The 25,141-nt window shown below is 40.3% G+C and overlaps 1 protein-coding gene across 1 annotated transcript in view; it reads right to left on the bottom strand.

Moving 5' to 3' along the window:
• The window catches only part of ehbp1 (EH domain binding protein 1), a 137,140-nt gene that overhangs the window by 76,680 nt on the left and 35,319 nt on the right, over window positions 1-25,141 (bottom strand). Inside the window, exons 6-10 of the mRNA XM_077730432.1 lie at window positions 22,138-22,277; window positions 20,465-20,581; window positions 19,105-19,245; window positions 18,714-18,963; window positions 16,872-17,106 (exon numbers count right to left, since the gene is read on the bottom strand). Coding sequence (XP_077586558.1) covers window positions 16,872-17,106; window positions 18,714-18,963; window positions 19,105-19,245; window positions 20,465-20,581; window positions 22,138-22,277 — 883 coding nt within the window. The remainder of the gene's footprint in view (window positions 1-16,871; window positions 17,107-18,713; window positions 18,964-19,104; window positions 19,246-20,464; window positions 20,582-22,137; window positions 22,278-25,141) is intronic.

The raw sequence follows: 25,141 nt of genomic DNA, 5'->3' as shown, positions 1-25,141 counted from the left end.
CAATTTCACTACACTATACTGGGCTCCCATTGGGTATCTCCCAACAACCCTCCTTGTTTCTTTTATCGCCATTGTGTGCTTAAACCTATGCTTGGAAGAAGCTGTGGCCGAGTGCCTTCGGCGGACTCGCACTCGACAACAACTCTTCATGTTTGATGTCATTCAACGCCGTTCGTTGTTGTGGGATTTAATTTTTACTTGGAGGAAGCTATGGCCGCCGAGTGCCCTTTCTAAATTCAGTTTGACACATGGCATAGTTGGTAGTTTTGTGAAGACTGGGGAATGAATCAGAGAATTTACATGTAAAGTACTGCTCTACTTACAAAATGTTCAATGTACGAAAAAAGTTGTGGAACCAATTAATTTTGTAAGTAGAGGTATGACTTGTATTTCCTTGGCATGACAAACTCACAAGCAGAGACCGCTATCACACAAATGACACGGTAAATACACATTAGGATGATCTATTTTTCACAAATATCTCATTATTGGTTGGGCTGGTGAGGCGAGTGGTTAGCGTGTCGGGCTTACAGCCCTGGGGTGCTGGGTTGAAATCCAGGGCGGTCCACCTGTGTGGAGTTTGCATGTTCTCCCTGCGTGGGTTTCCTCCGGGTGCTCCAGTTTCCTCCCACATTCCAAAAACATGCATGGTAGGCTGATTAGAAACTCTAAATTGCCCCCAGGTGTGGGTGTGAGTGTGCATGGTTGTCCATCTCCTTGTGCCCTGCAATCGGCTGGCCACCGATTCAGGGTGTCCCCCGCGTCTAGCCCAGAGTCAGCTGGGATAGCCTCCAGCACCCCCGTGACCCTAATGAGAATAAAACGGTTCAGAAAATGAGATGAGGGAAGATGAGGAGGAGCTCTCATTATTCAGGGTATTATTTACAGCCAGTCAGATCTAACATTTAAGTCTTTCTTTACACTGATGAAGACATTTTTTTCCTCATTCCAAAATCAAATGCAGTTGTTTTATACCATGTGTGAGCTAATAACTTCTATTACCTTTACTTTATTTTTTTTTAAATACACCTTAATTCTTAGCAAATGGAGCACGTGCAAAAACACTTTTCAAGTAAGATAGTGGTTTTATATAGACAAGATATTTTATGTTGTTAATGGTTACCTTGAGGGAACTGGCAGGCTTTTAAAAACTGGAATATGAGTATAATTGGCTTTTTGAAGGTGTTTATATGGCCTTGCATAGCAAAGTTATACTACAAAAAACATTTTGAAAGAGGCACCGTCTGCATGTAAATGTGGCCTTTCATATTGAAATATTACAAATTAGAGAAAGTATTATTATACTGTGTAGTATATATATTTGTTTCTTAAAAAATACGCTAGCATGCTACGTTCTATGGCCAGGGGGGGTGAAGTCCGGTCCTCAAGAGCCCCTTTCCAGTCTGTTTTCCATGTCTCCCTCCATCAACACACATGAATCAAATAATAGGGATCGGTATGGAGCTTCTGGATAGCTTGCTGATGAGTTGATCATTTTTTTCAGGTGTGGTAGAGGAATGAGATATGGAAAACAGGCTGGATAGGGGCCCTCGAGGACCAGACTTGGCCACCCATGTAGTATGACGTGCGTCATGTTAGCACAACCATAACAGCGCGTCTTTTAAAACCAAGCGCCCTATATATTGACAAAAAAAACAGAAGATACACTCGCAATTGAGACTTTGCTCTTTAGGGCGGTGCGTTTTATAGATGTGGAAATATGGTATTTATATATACGGTATATATCCATAGTATAAAGCGCACACGTGTGTAACGCGCACCCATAACTTGTGAATAAAAATTGGTGTAATATTTTCTCTCGCTTTTTCTAAGTTCACACCAAGGATTGCACCGGTACTGGTAACTGTCAAATGCTGTACATACACATGCCGCCATGACAACACAGTTATCACAACATATGCTAAGGAAACCTGGTAAAACAAACTACTACCAATATGAACACAATTCTCAAATGGAATTTACAATTTTAAATCCTTACAGTCTAATTCTTCATCATAATACTTTTTCACATTTTTCAAAGTCTGATTCATCATCATCAGATTCACCAAACAATTGATTCCAGCAAAAAAGTCAAATCTTTCTATATAACATCTTGTAAATGTCCTTTGTTAAAAACATGGACATCTGTGGCTTATTGCGTGGTGCTCTTTTGCCTTAAAAGAAGCTCTGGAAAATCTCTCCTAAACCTACATAATGCCATTGATTTTCTTTACCGGACATCTTTAACAAGCAAATTGGGACATGCGATGTATTCACAAATTGGCTGTGTAGAAAAGACAGACATGTATCAATGACTCTGAGCCAGGGTGGACAAAACTCATAAGGAGACTATGTTCGAAGTCACGTTGTATAAGGTAGTGTGTCAGTATAGAAGCCATCCTCAACTACACATATGAAGACCATTGTTTAACAAGGACCATGCCTCACAAAGATTAGCCAGTCCGATAATGCGGCCAATTATCATGAACATAATTACTATGTCACCTCTTTGACTACTGATCAGAATGCACGCACACACACATTCATTCATTTACTGAGCCGCATATCCTCCCGAGGGTGCTGGAGTCTGTCCCAGCCAACTATGGGCAGCAGACGAAGGACACCTTGAATTGGATGGCAGCCAATTGCAGGGCAAAATAAGACATACAACCATATCCACTTGCACTAAAGATTCCTAGGGGAAATTTAGAGTTTTCAACCAACCTACCTTGTAACATGTTTTTGTGATGTGGAAAGAAAGTGGACTATCTTATGAAAACGCACACAGGCCCACGTAGAACTCGACACAAGAAGACCAGAAGCCATCAGAAATTCAACCCTCAATCTCAGAACTGTGAGGCAAGCGTGCTTACGCACTAACCCAACGAGCTGCGGCACAGACACATGCACACACACTTGTGTGTCTGTGATTCTACTCAATTGAGATTTGAGAAGTCTCAAATCTCAATCGAAAGAAGGTGATGGCCCTAATAGACAGCACTCAGTACCTCCAATGTCTGAATGTGGTAACTGACAAAAGGGAGGCCTTTTTTTTAGAATTCCAAAGAGGAAATTAGAGTCTTATCATTCCTCTTTTCTTCACACGCAAGAGCACACAAAGTAAGATGGAAAATAATTCATGAAGTCCTTCAATGGATCCTTTTAAATGCTTCTTTTCATTAATTGAATTAAAAATATTAAGGGTATACGAGGGAGATAGTTCTCAGAAAAATACTCTTTACAACCATAAAAACTACAGGACATTAACTAAGGATCATCTTTTCAAGACTTCTTACAGCCTTACTGATTTCCATTAAAAAGAAGTGAAAATGCTCCTTTTTGGCCTAATAGATGTAGAAATATATCACTGGTTCTTAACCTGGGTTCGGCGAGTTGGTCTCAGAGGTTCGGTGGAGCCTTTGCCACAGAGGTCAAGAAACATCGACTCAATATGTCTATGCTTGACCATCACTGGCTGCAGATGATCACATGACATTGATTGGCCAATCAGTGCTGCGAGGAATTGATATATCTTGAATTTGGAAAAAGTCACATTTTATATTACACTAGATGGACTGGCGGTAAAGTGAAGTGCTGGAATATTTCCAAATTGTTGGTATGGAAAGGTTCAGATACTCAAAATCAATATACGTGTACTGGGGAACAAGGTATGTAATGGTGGTCCTTCCTTTTGCGGTTTCAAGACTTATCTCCCACCAACAATTTTTGAAAGCCAGGGGGTCCTGTTGGGCTAAGACTCACACACCTGGATGACCAGTCTGAGTTAAATCCAGATTAAGATAATGTTACCCCTTCTCCGTGTCATTCAAACCCCACTGAACGGAGTGATGCAGGTTTGCTTCATTCTCCAACATACACAAAGGACTTTGTGGCCATCCTCATAAGCCCTATTAGTCTGCAACAGAGCCTCTCATAGCATACATCAATCACGAAGGGATTAGTAAATTCCCTCTTTAAATGAGTGGCACGGGAAACTTCCCTTCAAGACCAAAGCCAGTCGCTCTCTGGCTGGCTTGCACACACTCACTCCCTAGCGGAGATTACGCAGCGATTTGTTTTCATTTGGTTCCATCTTCATCGTTTTTTCTGTACGCCGGTCCCGCTCGCGGCTTGTGAGGTAATCCCTGGCAGATAAAACTAAAGAGGACTTACCCCAGGCAGATTACAAGAGGCGCTTTACAGAAGGCCCTAGTTTTTATATATTATATATATATTTTTTCTCATACAGCCGTCGACAAGTATTGAGAGTGCAGTGCTTAAACTCATGAACCTTATGTGCACTTAGCAAAGGTGGTGGCAGGAAAAAAAATGATAGGCGCATTAGAGTAACTGGATAAAAAAAAAGTGTCAAAACACACACACAGGCGTGTGCCTTTCAAGACGAACAGGTATAAAATTGAGCGATTGGAGCCTGAAATGCCATCAAACATTGTACTTTATTTTCCAGGAATTACATCTTAATCGTATTAATGTGTGTGGCCTTGCCAAAGGGTAGACTCACAAACGTGTTGCCTTCACATTCATGTTAATTAGGCTAATGTATTTTGTCACAATTTATCTGAAAGGCAAAATTTACAGCACTAGACTACACCTTAACATTTTTTTGTATGTGCAATAAATATTATATACCATAAAAGATCGACCTTAATTGGGTTTTTCGTTCAAATTTCTGTCATCTTTACTTCTACGGATAGGAATCCTTTTTCAGGATAATTCCAAGATTTATTCAGGACAGTCTTCAGTTGAGTTACGTTTGGTTGTTTTGTATATTCTCAATGTATTACTTTGGGGAAAGTGGACCATAAAAAAATGTAATCTCATTGGCCATTGTCATGCACATTTCCTTCATGTTTGATTGAGGATTATGCTCATGGAAACTATCCCATAATTTTTGAAATTAACGATCATCAGTATTTCCTGAGACTATTACAATTATGTCTGTTCTTTTGTATACTTGCAGTCATATATTTGTAGACTTTTGACCATTTGGTTGGATGAGAAAGAGTCTCAAAACTATAAACCAAGGATACAATGGAGAGAATGTATTTACCTATAAACATTTTAACTGTGAATGATCGCTGCCAGCTTCATTTGAAATGGATTGAACGTCTATGACAGCCAAGGGCAACCAATAAGTAAGGATTCACAGCTTCCTAAAGATCCAATACACATACACAAAATTTAGAAACCACTAATTGGGGCACAGCTTCAATTAGCGGTCAGGTCGCAATTTGAGGAACTGATCTAAATTAGCACCAGTGACGACAGTTGAGTGGCCAGTATTGTCCGGCAGGCCTCAAGCCTGACGCGATGACAGCGCTGCCCTCCGGCGTGGAAGGACACACAGGAAGCCCAGTGATCGGAGCTCGGGAAGAAATCTCCTCTCCCACAAGATCCAATGTCAGACCACTCAGGGGCTGCAAATAAGGCTGATGGGGAGGGGTCCGCAGAGGTAGAGGGCAAATACTAAGAGGCCACAACCCTAGTTGAGGATTATTCTGATAATATTACACAGCTAATGATGGGAGAAAGGCCTGAAGGAGTACTTTGATTCACTACTTAAAATTTAAGAAAGTAGTATAATGACACTTGTAAGGAGTGTAGGTTAATGTTAGCATTAGCATAAACTTATTCGACTGGAATCTAAGGAAGATACACTTTCTGTTGATTGCTGTGCCGCATATGATTCATGTAGGAACCTAATGAGCATGTTCAAGCACAGAATTGTACTAAGCATGTTAAACATAGGAATAATGAACAGCAACATTCTTCTCTCAGTACCAATCATTTGCAGAGCGGCCAACCTCGGTCAACCCCATTTCAGGAGTACCCTTGTCCCATTTCTGGAGTATTTCCGGAGTGAATGCGATTCACGCAAAATCGAATTAAAATGCAAAAAAAAAAATTGAAATCAAACTGTTATTATCATGCTTTTACATTAATTGAAATATTGTGTTCTGCAAACTATTGAAAAGTACAGCATAATGAAAATAAGTTTATCTTTGTGTTTGGGTCCTTCTATATGCATTTTACATTTAGTAATTCAACGTGTCAGGCTGAAGTCACACTTGCATGTTCTGCAATGCGCAAATGTCAGACTTTTTGGAGACCGCTTCAACATGGGATATTTCATCAAATATGAACCAATAAACTACTGCGAATGTCTGGTTTCTTATTAGAAGTTTCATCCAAATTGCCATCCATTTTGCACTCTACCAGAGCAGCAATATTGGTAAGAGACATCAGTGCTGTATATCCCTACTTCCTTTAGAACAGTGGTTTTCAAAGTGGGCGGTACCGCCCCCCGGGGGGCGGTGTGAACTTTCAGGGGGGCGCTGACGAATAAGCAGGCGAATGGGGGGCGTTGAAATAGTGAAGGGGCGATGGAGCAATTACAGTAAAATGTGACGTTGGTGTTTGTAGAAAGACCGGAAAAATTGATTGTCTGTAATAAAAAGTCGACAAAAAACAAGCTTTATTGAAACAAGAAACGTTGTCTGCTCGAGCGCTCACGAGCAGCGCGCATATACCGTATATCACTAATTGTCGCGAGTTTATCGTCGATGCAGGCGACTGGGGAAACCACCACCATCCAGTCAGCCGCAGAGGAGCACACAATAGCGCGCCGGCAACGCTTAACCACAGACGTATGCGCACAGCGACCGGCTTAATGCATCAGCTATCAATTTTTATGATTCGAGGTGAACTGCGCATTGGTCTATTAAAAGAAACGAAATTAGCGAATAATATCTGAGGCGCCTGTCTTCTATTTATTTAAGCTTAGTTCGTTGGAAAGGGGTAAAGAGGGGGGCGTTGGCATTTTGGCCCGGCGGTGAAGGGGGCGGTGGCCAAAAAAGTTTGAAAATCACTGCTTTAGAACAACCCCAGAAATGATAGTATTTGTTTAAAAACAAAAGACTGGTGGTTTAGTCAGCCTTAATAATACTTCCCTTGTGGAAAAAAAACTGAACTCCTTAGAAGCTACCAATAAAATTGATTCCGAATTGATTGCCATGCTGAAGTCGCATAAGACGAATCGTTCGTTAGAACTTGTAACTCAGATGATTCACAATTCACTTGTGATACTGAAAGCCGTAGTTATGGAGTGGATTTCAAGGGATTTAAATTGGAATTTGGTACATTTTGGGAGCTTTACAGAGTTTAGGAAGGGTGTCCGGAGCCCCACAGTTTACATTGCATTTACGGAGAAACCCCCAAAGTTCCAGAACAGCTAGCGGCCCCGGATTGTTTAGGTTTTCTGTTTGTTAAGGTGAATGCTACTTGGCAGCTATTGGTCGATGTAGCGGCCTCTGAAGTAGTGTTGTGAACGTAGGAATATGTCAACGCGACACTCTCATTGGTCAATGTAGCGGCGCTAGAGTTAGCGTCAGCGGCAATGTGACGTAGCAGCACGAGGGCCCCAATGATCGAGGATCTTAAGGTAGTATCACAAACATAGCAATGTGCGAACACGAGACACTTATTGGTACATTTAGGACTCAGCTCATATGCACCCATCAAAAGAGACATATCTGGCTCCCAAACCCTGTTCTCTTTGTTCAGTTGTTCATAATTTTTAGAAATTGCTGTTTTTTCAGTTTTAAGAATAAATGACAGAAAATATAAAATTGGCATTAAAAATTGGTTATATTTTTCTAACATTTGTTTGGTCAAGTAGCAGAGTTTAAAGTGTCTTAGTCATGTCAGTCAGAATTACAAGCCAAACTTATCAGAAAAGATGGAATAACTTTGTACAATATGCAGAAAGACAAGTGCCTTAATGAGGGCTGAAATGTCGAGACGAGCGATGACTGTCCTTGTCTCCCGGGCCTCCCACCTTCGTCCTCAGCAAATATCTCTCATTCGTCACAGCTAACTCGGCGGTCTTTGCTCGCCTCTTGGCTAATTAAGAAATATCGCAGCCTTGCGCGAACTCAATTAAATCATGTTAATTTATTCTAATTTTGATTTGGGAGGGGGGTGGTCGATTTGCTTGCATTACCCCTCCCATTATGGAATGGGAGCAAAAGCATTTCAACCTTTTGATTAACGTAAGTAATCAGAGAAGCCCTTCAACTGTAGACCACTGTCAAACACTCACCTTGGCAAAAAGGAACACATTTGGAAGCTATGCTATTTTGCAGATCCTGAAATAGAGCTATATCAGAACTCAAAGTTGATCAAATGGAATAATTTTAAAAGATCAAAATTAAATTTGAGCAAGCCAGCCAAATAAGTTGTCAATTTCACTTGAAAGATGCAATTTAAGGCAAATTATATCATAAGGCATGAATAAATAAGCACTCTTGTCTGGGAATTATAATCTAAATAGCAGCTATATTCTTACAGTCACTTCAATTATTAGTATTTGAACACCTTGTTATAGTGCAAGTTCTCCAACTTAAAAATCATGATCTCAATCATGATCTCAAATTTGTCCACTGTGAGAGATAATGTAAAAAGAAAAGTCAAGTAATCACAATGTATGATTTTTTAACAATTTGCGTGATACAGCTGCAAATAAGTATTTAAACTTCTGAGAAAAACGATGTTAATATTGTGTACAGTAGCTTTAGTTTGCAGTTATAGAGATCAAAACATTTGTGTAGTTTTTCAGCAGGTTTGCGCACACTGCAGGAGGCATTTTGGCCCGCTCCACCACACAGATCTCTAGATCAGCCACGTTTCTGGGCTGTCGCTCAGAAACTTTGACCTCCTTCCAAAGATTTTCTATTGAGTTTAGGTCTGATGGTTGGCTAGGCCACGCCTGAACTTTGATAAGCTTTTCAGGAAGCTACTCCTTGATTTTTCTGGTTTTGAGCTTTGGGTCATTGTCATGTTGGAAGACCCAGCCAGGACCCATCTGCAATGCTTTGACTGAAGGACGGATGTTGTTCCCCAATATCAATACATGGCCCGGCACCCTCTCTTTAATACAGTCCAGAAAAACACCCCTGCATTATGCTACCATCCCCATACTTCATGGTAGAGATGGTGGTATTGGGATGGTACTAATCATTCTTATTCCTCCAAACACATTTTTTGGAATGATGACCAAAAACTTCCATTTTGTTCTCATCTTCCCACAAAACTTTCTCCAATGACTCAGTATCATCGAAACAGTCATTGGTAAACTCAAGATAGACCCATACAACTTTTGTATCATCCATGATTTCAAACCATGTTGTTGTGTATGTCAACTGTATTACCAACAGTAACCTTGGAAACATTCGCCCCAGTTTTTTTCAGATTATCGACCAAGTTATCTCTTGTAGTACTGTGCTTATTCCTTCCACACGAGGTGATATCTTACATCGAGCTCCACTCCGATTGAGTGTCCGTTATGTTTAAGCTAATGATTTCTCGACCAGTGGACCTTATATCACAGGGTTGCTAGCTAATTTCTTCATCGCCCTTTCCAGCCTTGGGAAGGTATACAATTTCTCACCCCTCCCTTGAGAAGATCTGGTGGACCTTCATTTGTTTTGAGAGCTAAAACTATTGACTTCTCACTCTTATTTTCACACACTTCCCGTGAGAGCTGAGATGTCTATTGTAAGTCTGATGTTTGAGGCTATTAAACAGTGTCTTAAGCCAGAATGAACTTTGGACGAATGAGTCTCCTGTCTCTTTTATTTGTGCGTGCATTTGGGAATGCCTATTGGTGAACCTATCATAAATCGTTAAAAAAAACATCAGGCATTAGGATTTCTGGATTTTTCGTTTTAGATAATCTCTCTCACAGTGGACATGCACCTACGATGGAAATTTCAGAGACCTTGATGATTTCTATTGTGGAGAACTTGTAATATAGCAGGGTGTTCAAATATGATTGCACTGACAGTAATAGACATGGCCTATAACAATTATAGAGAACTACTTTGTACAATGAAGAAACTCACACTATTTGACTACTTTTCATAAAGTTCAAGATTTTACTGTCACTCAATGTCAGCAACTCAAAATTGAAGGAGCTTTATTTTCAATGAGATTTGTACTTTCAATATGAAGTTGCTCAAACTTTTGGCCCATGGATATAAGATCAAAACTTTATATGAAAATGTGGCAAATAAAAAGTTGGTCAAGTGGAAACAGGATGAAAATCTTAAGATCAGCGCATCTAAGTGTAGAGTGCTTTGACTCCGAAATAGAGACGCAGAAGAAGAAGAAGAAGATCACTGAATTACTGGTAAGAAGACAGAGTAGCGGAGTGCAGGGGTGTTGCGGGATCAGTACCAAGGAAAAGAGATGGACTGTATCGGACCAGATCGCAACACACCCGGCGGGAACTCCCAATGGGCTTTTGAATTAATCCTGCACATACTTCAAACTCATGGTATGAAGTTTCAAAACCTTACCCTTTAGTGACATATGTAGGCTCAATTGTAACATAAAAACAGTTGGCTGCAGTCACATTCTGATTTGGGGGATGCACAGGTTGGAAGACTTGATGCAAGAATACAAAGTAGAAAATAAATGTATTATTGATTACTATATTTCAGGACCCATCTTGACAAAAAAGCATATAAAAGCCAGGAATCAAGAAAATAGAGAATATCACAAAATGTTGTGAAGGAGTGAAAAAATACATGCATCTGTGGATGAATGTATTCAAACTTCTATATTTTTAATATAGTGTATGATGTTAAGGGGAAAAATAAGTTATAGCTAGTGTGTCCGTTAATCAAGACTGTCGACTATCCGAAATTGGTGCCTGCTTTTATTTTTTTGCGTCAACAACTGGTGGACCATATGTTCAAATTAATACATACCCTTCCTATAATTTGTCAAATTCTCACGGTAAATCACATCTTAAATGTATAATAGCTGTGCACGGAGAAAATGGTTGTGCAACATATGTTGAAAGACTTGGCAATTCTTCACAAGCTGCTGATGAAGAGGGAGCTTAGGCTCCACCTAATATGATGTTTAATGCTCCTAATTCATGCTTTCTGCATCTTTTAACTTTACAGATAGGCTGTCTTGGAGATGTTAGTTACTTTGTGATGTGACGTGTAATATTTGTAGACTTGCTTATTCTATCAATTAATTAAATAAAAATACTGTATACAAAAGTTACTGCTAGTAACAACTACAACAAGCCAAGAAAGATAAGCAGATTTAGGCAAACTTATATTTTAAAAGTTTAAAGACTAAGATAGTTCTCAATTATTTTTTGATGGATTAGTTGTAAATTTTGATAGCCCTTAATTCCAGGTCTTTTTCTTTGGTAAACATTCACTGTAATTTGCCAAAATAAGCCCCAATGATAAACAAATATTGTAGAATGAAAGACGGTGTATTACAGGATTACAAGGTACAGAATCTATTGTTTTTATAAAGCAATGTATAAAGGTTTAATAAACAGTTGGTGTCAACGCAATGTAAAATAAATAAATAAATCGCTATGTAGAACCTCGGGAAAGTTTGGGTAAAAAAATAAAATAAATGCTGGACAATTGTTACCAACGTCTACGTGAAATTTGGTGAACATTTCTATCATAGCGAGAGAGAAAAAGTCTGAAATGAACTTGGATCGTTTCCCCTGTCAGGTTGGTTGTATACAAAATCCAACACCTAACATCTATGTTACTGATACTAAATCAGCTCAATTCTGGTGCATTTAATGGAAAATGATTATTTCACCTGAAAAAACAAGGCAGAGTCTACCGTTGTCAAACAGTTACAATATGCAAAAAGGGTTGCACAAGAGCTGTTAATCTCTTTTTGCTTTGGATATGATTTCATTCATGCAATCACACAATACATTTCACAGCCTCGGGGGTACGTTGTAAATGCATCACCCCTGCCTTTCAACAGGAGAATATTTCTTTTCTATTCACATTGCCAGATTACACTAGGTCGTTTTGCGGCTCACGTTTATCTCGGCCCTAGACGCAAGACTGCCAGGAGAACAGTTGCGACAAACAAATAAAAATCTAAATAAAAATAAATGAAGGATGCACACCAACACTATCATAGGAGATAGGAGGTAGATGTGTGTTAGTGTTGCCACAGCAGATTTTAAAAGAAAAAAAAATGGCACACACTCTTATTAATACTATATACAGTGGTACCTCTACTTAGAAATGCTTCTACATATAAAATATTCAAGTTACAGAAAGCCTCAATCGAAAACCCTGTTCCAGGATAGAAAAAAATCCATGTGACGCAACATCAAACATTCACCGTAACGTAAATATACTTCTTGTATCAGATATATACTTTTTAATTGTGGTGATGAGAGTTGCTTTACCATTGGCTATCTCCTACTACCTCCCTGGCCTCTCATTGGCAAGAACAAATATGCATCTCCATGATGCCCGAACTGAGGTTAGCGCATTGCAGGCGGACAAAAAATACAAAACAGCCAAACAAAAAAAACCCACTGCATTGTTTGGGAGTTGGAACAAAAATGTTGTTGCAACATATTACTTGCATACCTTTGCCATCTGATATCTCAAAAGACACTTAAAAAACGTATAGCATTGTAGTGCTGCTGTTACTGAAAATTTGTTGAACAATCATCATTGCGTAAATCTCACTGGACAGCAACCACAGTCTGTCATTATTTAACAATGACACCTGCTTACCAACTTCTGGAAAGAATGTCATGTATTTATTTCAATGTAGAAATAAAATCGGTAAATTCAGTATATAGTCGCAAATATTCATTGAGCTTCTGAGTTGGCCGGCTCCAAAAAAAATAATTCCCTGGTTTAGGGAGTATATTAGGGATTGCCAAATGAATTATGCTAATTCAAAGCTAAATATGTCGGTACCTACGAAAAATCCAAGTCACGAAACCACTCCTGGTCAAATTTTGTAAGTAGAGGTACCACTGTATATGCATGTATAGAAACACATTCTATATTTATACACACACTAGGGTTAGCGTATTTAAGATACCACTATTTGAACGCCGTACACGTACACGGTGCGATGTGTCGCCTTCGTCTCAGGCCTCTCATAGCACGTATGTCTTCTCTTAATCCCCTCTGACTTCATACATTCAAAAAGGTCATCTTGCTGCCAACACATGGCTGCCTCGTGTTTGTGCGTATACAGGGAGAATAAGAAATAGAAACCCATTCACACTGGGCCTTATGAACACACACACAGTCTTTTCACCGTTGTGATGACTCCTCTCCATCTCCTACAATCTTTTCTGAGTATCTTTTTCTTTGAAGCAGACATTTATTTGGCCACGGTGTGTAGTTAACTCATTCTCTGCCAATGACAGCGATAAATGTCCTTTTGATGTGAGAGAGCTGGCAGGGAATGATCATGTATAAGTGCCATTGGCAAGGGTAGACGTCCATTCCATTTTGACCAAATTAACAAGGATTGGACATCTACCATCGTCAGCTAAAGCAAACAAGTTAACAAACGGTACTATTCCACTTCAGGTTATTCTACTATAAAGGCTGGAATGATTAAAATATGTTTTTTCTGCAGAATGATGCAAGTATTCAAAATTGTGGAGAGAACGATTATAGGGTATTCTAGCATTAACTCACTGGTTGCCATTGATGCCAATGGAGATCCACTCTATTAGAATTGGTAAGGCTGGGAGTGAATAATCATGTTTCATTGCTATTGATTAAGATCTGTCTCCAAGAATTTGTACTGGGAGGAGTAGGCAGCAAGTCATTCAATACAATGCGAGTCAGATATGAACACACAAAGACCCCAAATGGTGCTTAAGCACCTGGAATTTTTTGCCCTAGATTTAAAAAGTTTTTGTTCATTCATCAACATAAAAAGACTGTCCTCAACACCAAAAATCGTTTTGATACCTGGCATGCATGTATTTGAGTTCCTGTGAGATTTCCGAATAGAACACAAGCCTACACCTTGCCCCTCCCTCCTCCTCCCCCATTCTTCTCCATTCTCATTGAGTGCTGGGCGGAAAGCCAGATTGCAGCAGATTGCAAGTCTCCTCTGATTCCCACAATCAGACGCAGAGTTAATGATGACAGAATTTAAGAATTCTCTCTGGTAGTTTTTGGCCCAAAATGAACCCCAATGCTTCAAGGAGCCAGATGTAATAATTGCACTTTAATTATTCATTAGACATAATATTTCAATAGCAATTATAGAAACATGTTTCTGGACATAGTTCCAACAGGGCTATCAATGGTTAATCATTTTTTTCTATTTTAGAGGAGCAATCTGTAAGATTTTAACTTTAGTTATTATGAAATGGGCTTAAAATTTCAGCAGATATTAAAAAAAACATGTTTTCGGGAAATATTTCAAATACTGTCCCCAATGGTTAAGAGATTACCCCAAATTAAAGGTGACAAAAAGTCAATGTTTTGAGTCGGTGTTGACAACGGCCAGGTAAACGTAGGCTACACTAAGAATTAACAATATCGTCAAAAATAGAGCAAAACATAAAGTTAAAGCAAACCTTCCGAATGCCAACTTCTGAAACAAAACAGATTTTTTTTCAGCCACAAATTTTTGTAGCATGAAGTCATGGTCTTTTCCTTCACATCCTTAATGAAATTCTTTTAATTCTAGTAATTCAGCCCGACATTATTATTCATTGGCGAGCTGCCGGCCTTTCTCCTTTGGGCTTTCCTCAAGGAGACTACAGCGTTTATGAGTTTCAGTGCAAATTTTAAAATGTTTATGAATATTTTTGGATTTTGGGTATTGATGAATTAAAAAAATTCTATAGACTGAAGCCGCAAAGTGGCGAGGGATGACAGTATCACTGTACAGTGTATTTGCGAGTGTTATTCTTGTTGGTCGAAGTGAAATTACAACAGATGGGGGAATAAAATCAACTTGTCAACTGTATCAACTGTAGATCATGTCAATACATTACTAAATTATATATTCAATTGTCAGTGTACTGATATGCTATCAAGCAAAGTACAGTAGATACTCTCCCATTATGGAGAAAGAAAATAAGTTGTGCTTGTACCTTGGCTTTTTGGGGGAGCTTTTGTAGGCTGAAGTGTATATAATTAGTTAATACTCTGGATTTGCAATATGTGCCGGCAGAACTTTGTGATTCTGAAAACATGCTTGTGATACACCTCATTTGAAAGTGAGGAAGTGGAGCCTGAAGTCCAAACAGTAAATAAAATGGGGAGCAACGAATCAAAATATATTGACTATCCATTGTCATTAATTAAAATAAATGCCGGAATCCGATCAAGTTGAATGAGGTGGCGCCACCTAGAGAGACCAAGAAATACCTCTACAATGTCCACAGTCTTCAACAAAAATCCCAACACCTCTTCAGCTCCACAAATCCATCCTTTCCATCCCCACCTTCCTGTGTTCCTCGATCCAGAGGCAGGGCGGCTCTTGGCCAAGTGCGGCCCACCACAGGCCACTGGTTTTGGGTAATTAAAGTGCACACCCCCCATCTCTACCCCCCAATCACAGTCACAGGCAAGTGCGGTTGAGCGATAAAGGCGCTGTGCCATAATTACATGGACAGCCACTAAAACAGTCAGTTACCCAGGTGCATGGTGGCAGTGGTGCACAGAGTGTGTGTGGGGAGGGTTTGCGTACTGTACAATTGCGTGTATGGGTGAGTGCGTGAAGGGGGTCAACACCCCCTTGTGATCGCTCTGCTGTAGTTAAGCCCTCTGTGTTTAAGCCCCCACATAGACCCATTCAACCCCTTTCACACACACACACACACACACACACACACACACACACACACACACACACACGCAAACATATATATGCAGAGTAAACCAATCATTCCCCACCAGTGGTCTGACTCCTGCTGTGAGTGTGTGTGACCATGAGCCATTTAATTAGAGCCAGCCGGCATTTGCCTAATTTCAATAAAAAAATAAATAAACATTGGTTTGGAGAACCCCCAACCCTCAATGAACAAATATTCAAATGAGGTGCTCTGTTTGTGAGCGCGTTAGTGTGTATGTGTGCATTTGGAAAGAAAGCTGATGTAAGGATCAATATAAATGTAGGTACGCAATTTTATTCATAGGGAATTTGACCAAAATTTATACTTGTGGCTAGAGCTGCAACATTTAACAAGAATTTTCTGGTGAATACAAATAAAATCCTTATTTTCTTTCATAAAAACATTGTTTTAGTGGGCAGAAATTGATGTGTTGCCAAGTTACTGTGGCAATGCCAAGCTATCATGCGATTGGTTAGTTTGATATGGCAATCTTTGTTTTATGAATTAGATTACCTGGTTACTCTAATACAGACGTACATGTGAATCATTCACCCAGGAACTAGCGCTGTTTTTAAAAAATCGCCATGAACACAGCAAAGGCGTGTCTATTTTAAAATCTTGAGGGCTTTGCGAACCTTTCTGTCACATAGCGACTTTAGATGACGAAAACCCAGTTTCATTTGGGTTGAGGGAAAAATAAATGGTAGTATATGGCCCTTAATGAGATAATACAAATTAAAGACAGAGAAAGCTCAAAACAATGTTAAAAAATAAATTTAAAAAAATTATGTGGAACAAAGGTAGTGCTTAAGTAGGTAAATCTTAAATGTAATATTTTTCTCTGCTATTTGTGCTGTAGGACCCCAAAACATCTACACAAACTCTTTCTCATGGAACATTCAATTTCCATTTCAGAATAATACAACAATAAAACCTCAAATTCTGACTTTTTATCCTTTGCAAAAAACAAAAAAACTGAAATTTATAAAATTCATTAAATGGCCAAGCCTAGCTTGATCTAAGCACAACCAGATTTCATGCAAAAAGCGCATTGAATTATGAGGTGCAATGCAAATTCTGAGGAAAAATATTGGCTCTTAACTGCACCTTATAGTCGGGAAAAAAAGAAGTAAAAAGAGTAGTAGCTGCATAACTGTTAACTGCTTACCTTTGGGGATGACGAGGCCAGTTCTCGCCCTATGACGGCCCCCACAGGACCATGTCCAACCAGGAAGGTTTTCTTCTCACCATCCGGGCCCAAACTGGTTTTGGAATTGGAAGCAAGCGTTCCAGAGCCCAATGATTCTGGGGGTGCCGGAGCCCGCCTCTTCTCACCGCTACTCACGTCAAGAATAGCACGTGTCTGCATGGGGCTCGTCCTTGGCTCAAAGAATGGGTTGGACCTGAAAAATAAAGTTCAACACAGCTCAGTTTTAAGAAGCAGCGTTGAGTGTGAGACAATGAACAATACTAGTGAGCTGATTAACAGAGTCAGGAGTCAGCTGGAAACCTGGCTTCTCAAGGTCCATCACTAACAGATTCACAAACAGACCCACCATGCATACCCCAAAATGCTATCAATATGGCTATGCTATCAATAAGCTCGGCTATGAAAGACACTCACTCGGCATGCGACGAACCAGCGTTAAATAAACACACAATTAGAAAAGAGGGAGAAATCACAAGGACAGCGACGGCCAAACAAAAGAAACACTTCCATCGTGGATGAAATTGGTCGGGTCAAAACATGACAAGGTGGCGTTTAACTTTTCATTCTGCAGAGAATGACCTCTGACTTAAGCCAACAGTCATGACAGTCAATAAAACGTCAAGCTTGTTGACAGCCTCCCTCAGCTGCAAATCTCTAAAGGAAACTAAGCACCACTACATAAAACATTACACAACTGCCCTGGAATACTTTTTTGGGTCAGTTCATGGTCTGTTTGACAAATACCACATGATGCCACTTAAAGTTTTTAAAAAGAACTATCAGCTAGAGATAGGGGATATATCTATTAAAATTCAAACTAAATGTTTTAAGAGTATTTACAGGCTACAAAAATAACCATGAGCAATTACACAATTTAAAATAATTTATAACAAATTTTGCTACAATACGGCACTCCCCTGCCAGAGTAATGCCGACAAAACTTGCTCAAAGCTTCATAACACCATCAAAAACGAGGGGTATGTTGCAAATGCACACGACTACATTTGTTGCCAAATGGCGGTACAAAAGAATCATTTTAAAAGAAAGCACATCAACCGTCTGCAACAACAAGGAGGTGGCATTAGCAATCATTAGCTGTTTTCAAACATCACTTACATCTTTTACCAAGGATGTAACCTTCCGATGACTGATCCTTTTATAGAAAAACAGTTTATGTATGGATGGGTGGATGTTTTATAACTACTGTAATGACAGAAAAAAGGGTGCCTCAACCTAGAAATTAGCCGGCGGAAATTCTTCCGAAAATGACATGGAAAAGGATCGACAGCTGTTTCTGGCCACCATAAAAAAAATGAACTCTCTACGTTGCATGGTTTGGACAAACGTAGCGAGAGGATATTAACATACACACGCACACACTCACAAAATTGGAATAATTCTCAATATATTCCTTAATAAATATAAGGGTAGATGGTTTCTGTGTATCTGGTCTCAGATGTTGTAGTCTTAATCACAAAATCTCTGGGACATACATGTATCTATGACACGAGTCTTTAGCCTAAATCATAATTTGAAGTCTGACGTCTGCGTCTTTGGTTTGTCTGAACTTCAGCTATTGCAAATTAAACCAAACCACATCTTAGCTAGCATCTTGGTCTAGAATTAGTTGATTGATTTCACACCAACCTATCAGATACCACTGTCCATTCTACCTGAACAGTCATCACAACTGAAAAGATAAAAAGTGGCAAAGTAAAAGTGTCATCAAAATAAAAAACAAAAGTCATCACAACTGAAAAACTGAAAAACTAACAAGTAGTAAAGTAAAAATTAACATACTCATCGAGCTCCTCTTCATCGTTGTGCCCGACTTGGGCATACAAGTACTTGCTCATGTCGACTGGCCGGACCCCTTGCCGGGGTCGTGCTTTCGGAGGCTCTGGCTCAGGGTTGCTGTCATCTGTCCCTGGTTCTTCAAAGGGGTTTCCCGGCGTAATGTCACGCGACTCCTCTGCGGACTCATCAAACGGATTGGAGGAATTGTAGGACGATTCGTCGATCCGGAAAGCTGAGGGTTGACGAGGTGGTTCTGTTGAAGGGAAGAATTGTCATTTTTTCTCTACAATGTCTTAGTGAAGATGTGCCTTGAGGTTGAGTTTGATTTATTAATAAAAGGACAATACATATAAATGAACATAGTATTCATATACATGCTCATCGGCTAACATACCATCCTCGTCAGGATCATCAAATGGGTTGAGGTGGTTGGCCTCAGGGAGGTGATCCTCGGGCTCGTCGAAAGGGTTAGCGAGCATGGCAGGGTGAGTTTCGTTGTCTTTGTCTTCCAAGAAGTTCAGCTTGTTGATCAACTCTTCGAAGGGATGAATAAAAAGTCAATCAAAGTGACTGTTGAAAAATTATAATACCCATGATAAATGAAAAAAGTTTTCACAAGGATAAAAAAAGGGCTACACTTGGGAGTGAACCACAAGTAACCACCAGCTAAACTTGACTGAGCTCCTTTCTGAAAACATTGGTGCAATTAACAAGGGTGTTACTGTGGGAGACGAGTGCCGTGAAGTTGCTAGAGCGACGCAGGCTGAAGGCCTTGACACTTGACCACTTTATCTTCTTCGTCTTCACCATCGTAGCTAATTTGCATGGTGACGAGGGGCTGGCGAAGGGGTGCGAAAAGGAGATGCCAAGAATGGTCTGGAAAGAGCCGCATGGCTTTTTCTATTTGAGGTATCGCTAAGTGAGTACACTTTTCTATTAAGATGGGTGGTGGTTTTCTGTGGTGACACATTTTAGGCCAAAAACTGTGTGGGGATGTGTGTACATAGTATCAACATTTCATTAAATATACATGGAAAAAGCTATAGGTGAAAATAAATGTGTAAAGATCGCAACCTAACTTCATTTAACGACAGGTCAGTGAGAACAGAAATGACAGAAAGGTGGACTTTTTTTTGTGAAAGCAATAAGGACTTATATAAATTTGCCATAAACAAAATACAGGTGAAAAAAAAGTCTAATGACTTTAAATGAGTACCAATTACTCATTGAAAATTGCATGTTGGTACTAAGCATTAATCTATACGTATGTACCAGTCAATGTTCTACAGGGCAGTAGTTTTACTTCATTGTATAGTTGATTACATTTTACATCTTTACACTAGTATGATAGTTAAGAAATTGGTTATAACATTTCAGTTTTAATGTTTGTGTAACAAACTTTGTTTTACCATTACTTTCCCACAAAACAATATCTACCAAATTGCACCACAGGGTAAATAAAGCCATTTGACACATTCAATTAATCAATATTATCAGGGGAACATTGATTTTGTTTTACATTCACTCTTATCCGAATGCAGTCTACCTGTTTTGGTTCACTACCGAATGCAGTTTAGGACAAAACCACAACACCGAAACTTGTGACATGTTCACAAAACCAATGCAAAATAAATGTGTGAGAAACAAAACACTTGGGAAAAGACGAAAGACATAAAGAAATAGCAAACAAAAATAAAGTGAAAGAGGTTTCACAAGACACGACCAAATGGGAGATAGTCGGTAATAAATAAAACCTTGCGAGGAAGCGGCAGGCTTTGCGGCCACCTTGCACACTCGCTTAGGAACGCCGATGCCGTAGTCTTCATCGTCGCCGTGTAAGCAGCTGAGGGCATTCAGCTGGTTTACTATCTCTGCAGATCACGGGGAAACACGACAAGGAAGGACGGAAGAAGACAAGGCGTTGAAGAGAACTCAGAGAAACAGCAAAAATATGTGTTGAAGAAGGTGTGATTATTTTGAAGCAGCAGTTGTCGAACTGTGATCTGAGGATCAATGTTAGAATGTTTCAGAAGCCCTGCATCCATGAGAGCATCATCGGAGAAGCTTGTAGGTACAAGTTGGTGGAGGTTTTGTCATTTTCCTAGCGAGACACAAGCTAAGCGAAGCATGGCTGTAGACGATTGATGTGCATACATACAAATGAGACAAAAGAGCGAGGAGAGAAAGCATAAGGCTGAACAGGAGGCGGAAGGAAAGTTGGATTAGGCTAAGTGGGAGGGAGGAGAGGACATACATTAAAACATAGCAAGGACATACATACACATTGAATGAAGTTGTGGTTATATTGCATTTGATACATGTCTAATTAATTTCCATGAGAATTTATATTTGTCAACTATAATCCACCGTTGCCATCATCTGGAATTAAAATCTGAATATTTAAACTTTCTGTCTGTCTCTCTGTGTGCCCTACGCCTGGCTGGCGACCAGTCGGCTTTTCGCCCAAAGTCAGCTGGTATGCGATATGGCAGATGAATGGATGAATATTTACACTTATCTCCGACATGTATGATTATGTGCGATTATCTGGCAAGCAATTCAAGGTGTTGTCCCCTGCCTAGTGACCATAATTGGCTGGGAAAGGCTGCAGCACGCCCTGCGACCCTTGAGAGGATAAGTGGTATGGAAAATGAATGAATGTATTTTAATGCATCACACACATGCCGGATGTCATATATTTACCATATATTTGGCCATATATATAAAGACACTACTTTTTCTTTCTCTTAATTTGACAGATTGAAAAAAAATAAATTCCTTAAGGAAAAGGTACCCAGTTTGCTACAGCGAAGCAGTTCTACTGAGTTGGTAGGGCACTGGTACTATGGTCCGATTCTTTGGTAAATTATGGGAGAACAAGTTAACACTAGCCTGAAGTGGTTGGACAAATTACAAAAGACCAAACATTTAGAAGTCTGTGATAATCAATTGGTGGTTACAGACTGGAAATGACATCAGTTAGCCCTGAGTGAACCTCTACACCATGGGTGTCCAACTCCAGTCCTCAAGGACCACTATTAGATCTGTTTTCCACATTTCCCTCCTCTACTGCACCTAAATCAAGAAGCTTGATAATAACCCTGATTATTTGATTCAGGTGGGTTGGCGCACGGAGACACGGACAACAGACTAGATAGGGGACCTCGAGGACACCCCTACTCTACACCATCAGGAGACTGAAAGTTAAGTGACTGTAATTTCAGAGTAGCTTCGAGCAGACTATTGGGACTTGTGACACTCTTTGGTTAGGTGAACTTCATATGAAAAAAGAAGATGGAGCAAAATGAATGAGGATGTAAATCGATACATTATTTGGTTAATAAAGTTATTTTTTATCTAAAAAGTATTCCTGCTTACAATCATTTCATAAAATGTGTCATACGTGAAACAGTCATTGCACAGCTACCTGTGATCTTGGCAGCCTTTTCTTCCTGGTTTACCCTGTTTTCCTCATCCTCCTCGTTCTCCTCCTCGAAGTCGTCTAGGTTGCCAATGTCAGCCTGCTTCATGCTCATCAGGCTGGCAAGGCTCTGCATATCCTCGTCACTGTAACGGGGGTGGTGGGTTAGAAAAAAAATTCACATTAATGCAAATGCATATCATGCACTTGTAATGCGTTTTTTTTTAACTCACAGGGCTATACATAACCTTGAGAGATTAACACACTGCAGAAATGAGGGGAAAAAAGAGGCGATTATGCACCGCTGTACCAATGAATAAATGGAAATGCGTTGCATTTTGATGTGACAAGAGGACAGCGTCCATTTCAAAGGATTTAATGTAACGTCGACTCCACCTCTGTCGCTTCCTAACTTCTCAGCATTTTAAAATCTTCTGTCTCAACTGGGCCTTCGTGTCCCCACTCCCTCGCCCCACATTATTTCACGCCGCCTCCTTTGAAAGCGGCAGCATAATCTTCTCCTTCTCGCTCTCTGTGTGTGTCTGTGTTCTTTGTATTTGTCGCTTCCCATGTGGCGGGGTTCATTTGAAGCAGCATGATGGAGTTTGTTTGTGTGTGGTCGACATCATTCCCCGAAGGGTTAACAAGGGTTATGTGCCATCGACCCGCCGTCCGCAACACAACAAAGGCCCCCGCCAGTGTGTGTGCACGCTCCTTTAAATTAAAGTGATCGAATTATAATGCACAAACGAGAGAAAGGGTGTCTTTATATTAAAGTTGTGCGTCTCAAAGATGAATATCAATTCAAGAAAAGGCTGGGAGTGATTGACAGGGTGCAGGCTTAAAAAAAAAATGCAAAAAATTGAAACATATCTAGTGGGACCGATTGGGAAGCACAAGATTGCCCTGAATTATTATTCTTCAAAAATGGTGATTTATAAACATTGACCTGGGTAGACGTCAAATCCATTTCAACTGGAAGGCCTGGCAACAATTACTATTAGTAGCCATTAATATTTTAACCGTGTTTCATTGATTTATATATTTTATCTTCTGAGTCGCTTATCTTGACGAGGGTCTCAGGGATGCTAGAGACTATCCCATGTAACTATGGGCATATGGAGGGGTGCAACCTGAACTGGTTTCCAGCGGATTGCAATTATTTATCAATTAATGTCATATTTTAACATTGGGCTAAATAAATATTCCTGATGTGGCTTTACAAAATAGCTGATGTCAGTGGAAGCAGAACACAACTGCAGTGAAGCATTTAGAATGGCAGAAAATACTAAAAGAATGTTTCAAAACAAATTGCCGCCCATTCGGACTCACAATCTTACCGCCCCCAAGCGGGAAACATATATAATAAAAATTATTAAATAATTCCCCCTTTGTTGCCTTAAGAGTTTGCACATTTATGTATACGATTTATACGTATACGTTTACGTATATGATCCAAAATGGCGGTGCGCACGGGTGCAGCGGCTCAATGCTGTCTCCCGCTTTGAAACTGACAAATGAGACCCAGTCTCAACACCCCAACCAACACCTTGCAGCAATACAGAAGTTTCAGGAACATGAAGTGAGACTGGTAATGCGGTCTGTTAACACCAGGAAGGCTTCTGGCCCTGAAGGAGCACCTGGGAAGGTCCTCAAAGACTGTGCTGACCAGCTGGCTGGTGTTTTCACAAAAATGTTCAAATGTTCCCTGCAACAATCCATCATTCCATCCTGCCTGAAATCTGCCATCATTATCCCAGTCCCTAAAAAGCAAGCCATTGACAGCCTGAATGACAATAGGTCGGTTGCTCTCACGCCTGTGATCATGAAGTGCTTTGAAAAGTTGGTCACCCGCCATATCAGAAAAATCCCTACCTCAGTTGACTCTCACCAGTTTGCTTATATAGCAAACAGATCCAGTGAGGACGCTATCGCCATAGCGCTACACACAGCACTGAGCCACCTAGAGAACCATGGGAATTACATGAAGACGCTTTTCATTGACTATAGCTCAGCCTTGAACACAATAATACCGGATATTCTGTCTTACAAACTTTCCCACTTTGGACTATCTTGTTCCATCGGCTGCTGGATAAAGAACTTCATTAACCAACCGACCACAAACTGATAGACTTGGTCCCCACCTCTCTTCCTCTATTACACTGAGCACTGGCTCCCCTCAAGGTTGTGTACTGAGTCCTCTGTTGTACTCCCTGTACACATACGACTGTACACCAACTCACCAGTCTAACTCCATCATCAAATTTGCCGATGACACCACTGTGGTCGGACTCATCTCAGGAGAGGATGAGTCGGCCTACAGAGATGACAACAACAAACTGTCTTCGTGGTGCTCGGGAACAATCTCACACTAAACACCATGAAAACTAAAGAAATAATCCTGGACTTTCGCAAACACAGCATAGATCTGGCCCCACTCCTCATAAATGGAGTATGATTAGACAGGGTCCAGTCTTTTAAATTCCTGGGGGTCCACGTCACGGATAAGCTCTCCTGGTCTACAAACACCACGGCAGTAGTAAAGAAGGCCCAGAAACGACTCCATTTCCTCAGGGTACTCAGGAGGAACAACTTGAAAACTAAGCTTCTGGTAACCTTCTATAGAGCCACTGTTGAGAGCATCCTGGCATACTGCATTACAGTGTGGTATGCTGGAAGCACGGCAGCAGACAAAAAAAGCCATGCAGAGAGTGATTAACACTGCCCAGAAGATTGTCGGATGCTCTATGCCCTCACTGGAATACATTGCCAGCCCTCGTTACCTCAGCAGAGCCAGGAACATTGTCAGGGACCCATACCATCCTGGTCACAACCTATTCCAGCTGCTGCCCTCTGGCAGACGCTACTGGTCTCACAAAGTACGGACGAATAGGCTTAAGGACAGTTTTTTCCCACATCCATCACGACTCTTAACTTGCGGTAGCATGACACGAAATCCCTTCTGTGTAATAACTTCGGGGTGAGGTAACATGAAAGACGTTGCGGGGTG

This window comes from Stigmatopora nigra, chromosome 12 (genome assembly GCF_051989575.1).
Source record: "Stigmatopora nigra isolate UIUO_SnigA chromosome 12, RoL_Snig_1.1, whole genome shotgun sequence".
Taxonomy (NCBI): Eukaryota; Metazoa; Chordata; class Actinopteri; order Syngnathiformes; family Syngnathidae; genus Stigmatopora; species Stigmatopora nigra.
The sequence above is the reverse complement of the archived record's forward strand: the minus strand, read 5'-3'. Positions and strand labels throughout refer to the sequence as shown.